General features: G+C 31.5%; 1 protein-coding gene across 1 annotated transcript; it reads left to right on the plus strand.

Annotated features, from left to right (window-relative positions):
* Positions 1-538: 538 nt before the first annotated feature.
* Positions 539-4,167, plus strand: LOC111716619 (prisilkin-39). Its single transcript, XM_023492091.1, has 5 exons — positions 539-619; positions 2,574-2,731; positions 2,927-3,139; positions 3,283-3,585; positions 3,700-4,167. Exons 1-5 carry the CDS (start codon positions 596-598, stop codon positions 4,007-4,009), a joined length of 1,008 nt encoding a protein of 335 aa, XP_023347859.1. The 5' UTR covers positions 539-595; the 3' UTR covers positions 4,010-4,167.
* Positions 4,168-5,261: the final 1,094 nt, after the last annotated feature.

Genomic DNA, 5,261 nt, shown 5'->3' on the forward strand with positions numbered 1-5,261 from the left:
AATAACTTATGTTACCCTCTGTTCCAACCCTTATGCTGAGTATCCTCCCTTTACCTTATACTCCCTCACTTACTCCTTAACATTTTCCTGATTTATCATCATTCTCACGTTTAATTGTACAATGTACATTGTTTTTATCTGCAATTCTCATTCGTTTATAGTGGGCCAACCAATTAAAACAACCTACTCTGGTTAGGCGGGTCCAAACTACATAGGAAATTGTGATTTTTTTATTTGTATTTTCTCGTGCTTTGTAGTTGAATAAAATATGAAATATGAATATTGTCAGCTTGAGACGCAATTTTCAAAAAGAAAAGATGCCTTACGATATTTGGAGCAACTTGGTGATTAAAACGGGGAATACCCTTTTTCAATTTCAATTCCGTAAATTTCGGAAATATTTATTGCCGCTAAAATTTGCATTTTGTTTAATTTTAGTGTTAACTTAAAAAGTAGAGAAATTTCATTTTTTCATTGTTGAGATAATTTGTTTAATTGAACCCATATTTTGAAATTTATGCGCGTGAAAGTGGTTTTAAGTATAAAAGTGTGTTTAACCTAGCATAGTCTTATAAAGAACCAATTCTTCACAGCAATGGGTTCACCTACACTCATCTCGGTAATTATATACAGAGAGATATTTATTATAACATAAAACATGTATATTATATACATTCTCATATATATTCTATATAGTCAGCTTATATTTCAATACAAGATTTTGCACATATATTTCAATACAATAATACAATAATACAATCAGGTACTGAAACTGTATTATATATAAGTACTGAAATTGTATTATATATAGGTACTGAAACTGTATTATATAAAAGTACTGAAACTGTATTATATATAAGTACTGAAACTGTATTATATATAGGTACTGAAACTGTATTATATAAAGGTACTGAAACTGTATTATATAAAGGTACTGAAGTTAAATTATATATAGGTACTGAAAATGTATTATATATAGGTACAGAAACTGTATTATATATAGGTACTGAAACTGTATTATATTTAGGTACTGAAATTGTATTATATACAAGTACTGAAACTGTATTATATATATGTACTGAAACTGTTTCATATATAGGTACTGAAATTGTATTATATAAAGGCACTGAAACTGTATATATATAAGTACTGAAATTGTATTATGTATAGGTACTGAAATTGTGTTATATATAGGTACTGAAATTGTATTATAATTAGGTCCTGAAATTGTATTATATATAGGTACTGAAACTGTATTATATATAGGTACTGAAACTGTATTATATAAAGGTACTGAAATTGTATTATGTATATGTACTTAAACTGTATCATATATATGTACTGAAACTGTATTGTATATAGGTACTGAAATTGTATTATATATAGGTACTGAAATTGTATTATAATTAGGTACTGAAATTGTATTATGTAAAGTTACTGAAATTGTATTATATAAAGGTACTGAAATTGTATTATATAAAGGTACTGAAATTGTATTATATAAAGGTACTGAAATTGTATTATATAAAGGTACTGAAATTGTATTATGTATATGTACTTAAACTGTATTATATATAGGTACTGAAATTGTAATTTATATAGGTACTGAAATTGTATTATAATTAGGTACTGAAATTGTATTATATATATGTACTGAAATTGTTTTATACTAGCCTTAGAGGGCGCTTCGCGCCCATCTTCTAAATTAATTGTGAACATGTTCTCTTTGTGTACATCGTAAAACAAAACAAAAATAATTCGCGGATTTTCACAAAAAAATTCGTGGATTTTCAAAATTTTCAAAAATTTGATGAAGATCGAATTTTGATGGAGACAAATATTTAAAATTTCAGTGGGGTCCCTAGATGTCCCACAAAAAATTTGGGCCCGATCGGTTCAGCCGTTTTGACGTTTATTGGATACAAACAGACAGACAGATAGACAGACAAACAGACAGACAAGCCAAATTTATATATAGATAAAGGTACTGAAATTGTATCATATAAACGTACGGAAATTGTATTATATATAGGTACTGAAACTGTATTATATATAGGTACTGAAACTGTATTATATATAGGTACTGAAACTGTATTATATATAGGTACTGAAACTGTATCATAATTAGGTACTGAAATTGTATTATATAAAGGTACTGAAATTGTATCATAATTAGGTACTGAAATTGTATCATAATTAGGTACTGAAATTGTATCATAATTAGGTACTGAAATTGTATTATATAAAGGTACTGAAATTGTATCATAATTAGGTACTGAAATTGTATCATAATTAGGTACTGGAATTGTATCATAATTAGGTACTGAAATTGTATTATATAAATTTACTGAAATTGTATTGTATATAGGTACTGGAATTCTATTATATCACCTTTTCAAGAACTTACACAGTATTGCCATAAATGCTAATTGTGTTCTGATATGTGTATGTATCTTGTAAAATATAGCCTATAGCCTGTATCCTATATCATGTGTCTAATTCAGTATTCTATTAGTATCCTGTTATATAACATAAGTATATAAATATATATATCGTATATCATGTATCTCTAGGCCTGTATCCTGTTTGTATCCTGCTATGTATCCTGCAGCAATGGAGAATGGGTTCCTCTACAGGATGCTGCTGAAGTACATAATGTAGTTAAACGAGATGCTGAAGAATGTTGTTATGGACACCGTGGAAAGAGAGATGCTGATGCTGATGCTCATAGGTTAGATTTCATTAAATTATAAATCTTTATATCCCTGGTAGGCTGGTCAACTCGGTCAACACTTTATTTTCCTTCTCACGCACTCACCTTGTTTCTTACTGATTTATTAAGGATTGCAAAAATACGCTAGTTCTATGATGAATATGTTTAAATCTCAATCATTATAGCCAATAGCCATATACATTTATTTTCTAGAAGTGGTTATGGATATGGACATGGATATGGATATGGACATGGACATGGATATGGTTCTGGATATGGTGGATCCCATGGAAGCTATGGATATCCCAGTAATAGCTATGTACATGGATATCAAAACAGTCATGGTTATGCCAATAATCATGGATATGGCGGCGGCCATGGAATCCGTGGAAAGAGGGATGCTGATGCTGATGCTGATGCTCATAGGTCAGATTTTATCAAATTATATATCTTTATTTCTCTAGTATTTTCTCTCTCAATCACTCATCTTGTTTTTTCTCTTACTAAATAGCTAGTAATCAAATAGTAATAAATTATTATAGTCATAGCCATATACATTTTTTTTTCAGAAGTGGATATGGATATGGATATGGACATGGATATGGCTCTGTATATAGTGGATCCCATGAAAGCTATGGATATCCCGGTTATAGTTATGGACATGGATATCAAAGCGGTCATGGATATTCCAATAATCGAGGATATGGCGGCGGCCATGGAATCCGTGGAAAGAGGGATGCTGATGCCAATGCTGATGCTGATGCTGATGCCGAGGCTAACGCTTTTGCCTCTGCTGAAGCTGATGCGTCTGCTGATGCTGATGCCTCTGCCTCTGCTGATGCTCATAGGTCCTATGGTCAGGGATATGCTGGGTAAGAATTAAATCTTATTTTCACAAATCACAATGGATTAGGATTTCCAACCATCTTATTGGTTCTTTATAAAAGATTAAACCAGAAATTTATGTTTCATGCTGAATTTTCTAGACATTATGGAGGATACAACGGATACTATAGTGGAAGCTATGGATATCCTAGTTATAGCCAAGGACATGGATATTACAACAGCAACAACTATGGATATGGATATGGAGGTTATCGTGGAAAGAGGGATGCTGATCCCCATAGGTCATATGGAGGATATCATGGATACAATGGATACAGCAACGGTTACAGGGGATACAACAATGGATACAATGGATACAACAACGGTTACAGGGGATACAACAATGGATACAATGGATATTACAACAGTGGATACAACAGTGGTAGATATTCACATGGATATCATCATTAATTAAAATCTTTATGATATCGATAGTAATTACTATAAAAATCTTCAATGCCCAGATTTATCAAGAATTAAATAGTAAATGTTATGAAAGTATAGTTAATACTTTATAATGACTGTTAGTAAATATTATAACCGAATAAATTCTTTCCCGTACCCATATACTACACTATTTAAAACCAAAGCGAACAGATACTCAGCGTTGCCTGTGACCTTCAGGTTTGAATTTGTGTAACTGTCAATTGTGCAATTAATTTCGGTGTGCTTTCTTCCGCAGGCCTTTTTTTGGTCAAAAAACATTCAGCACTAGGCCTAAAGATGACTAATCTGACTGATATGCCTTAGATTTGCTAGTGAAATATAATTACATTTTTTATCATTAAATCCAATATTACAGATTCATTTAGCAGACCACGTTTTGAAAAAAATTAATTAAAAGTGCAAACTTAATATTTTACTTTTTAAATTAGTCAGTATATCAAAATATCCGTGTTGAAACACTGAATTAAATAATAATTTGATTTATGACAAATCACTATATATAAACAAGAGATACATATAAATCCCGGTCATAGGACAAGCCAGGCGGATACAGATATCTTTTTCATCAAATTGACATGTCGTACTTTTAATGAAATGACCCATGCAGCGGAAATAATCCCGGCACAGTCTCAAATCAGGGTCGGACTAGTACGAATTTAGCAGAGCTTTCACAAACCCTGAAATTCTAAGATTGCATGAATTCAAATAAAAAAGGTTGCCTCAATATCGTCTTCATATCTTTAAACTGTAAAACAGAACATTTTTGTATCAAGTAGGAATCTAGCTGTTTGGCTGTTTGTATGTCCGATCCTAATGAACCCATTAACCCATTTGCCTCAAATTGTGGAACTCGGTGTATAAAACCACTGGAATGTTCTTTGATGGGTTTAAAAATTGAGACGTAGTCAACTTATGAAAAAGTTTGTTTTTCAGGCAAAGCTGGGTTTCTAAGATAGTTAAAAAAACAATCTAATAAATCGCGGATTTCCTGAGATTAATTTTAAACAGGAAATTGTTTATTTTAAACTTTCGAAATGGAGCCATGGGATATTTAAATCATAGAGAAGTAGATGAAATGGGGGACCAGGGCTGGGAGGTGGGAAGAGGGGGGGGTTTAAGATTAGGGTTTTAATAGAAAGGGAGTTATTATTGGGTATTGGATTAACATTTTTCACATTCCCTTATTTCAGGACATTTAAATTTAGACTAGAAAGAT

This window comes from Eurytemora carolleeae, unplaced genomic scaffold (genome assembly GCF_000591075.1).
Source record: "Eurytemora carolleeae unplaced genomic scaffold, Eaff_2.0 scaffold2124, whole genome shotgun sequence".
In the NCBI taxonomy this organism is placed as follows: Eukaryota; Metazoa; Arthropoda; class Copepoda; order Calanoida; family Temoridae; genus Eurytemora; species Eurytemora carolleeae.

What these genes read in the sequence shown, in the direction of transcription:
- LOC111716619 (XM_023492091.1), top strand. Translation starts at nt 596, where the DNA reads ATGGGTTCACCTACACTCATCTCG. An exon ending in GTTCACCTACACTCATCTCG is followed by an intron (nt 620 to 2,573) that starts GTAATTATATAC and finishes ATGTATCTCTAG; the next exon opens with GCCTGTATCCTGTTTGTATC. An exon ending in GCTGATGCTGATGCTCATAG is followed by an intron (nt 2,732 to 2,926) that starts GTTAGATTTCAT and finishes TTTATTTTCTAG; the next exon opens with AAGTGGTTATGGATATGGAC.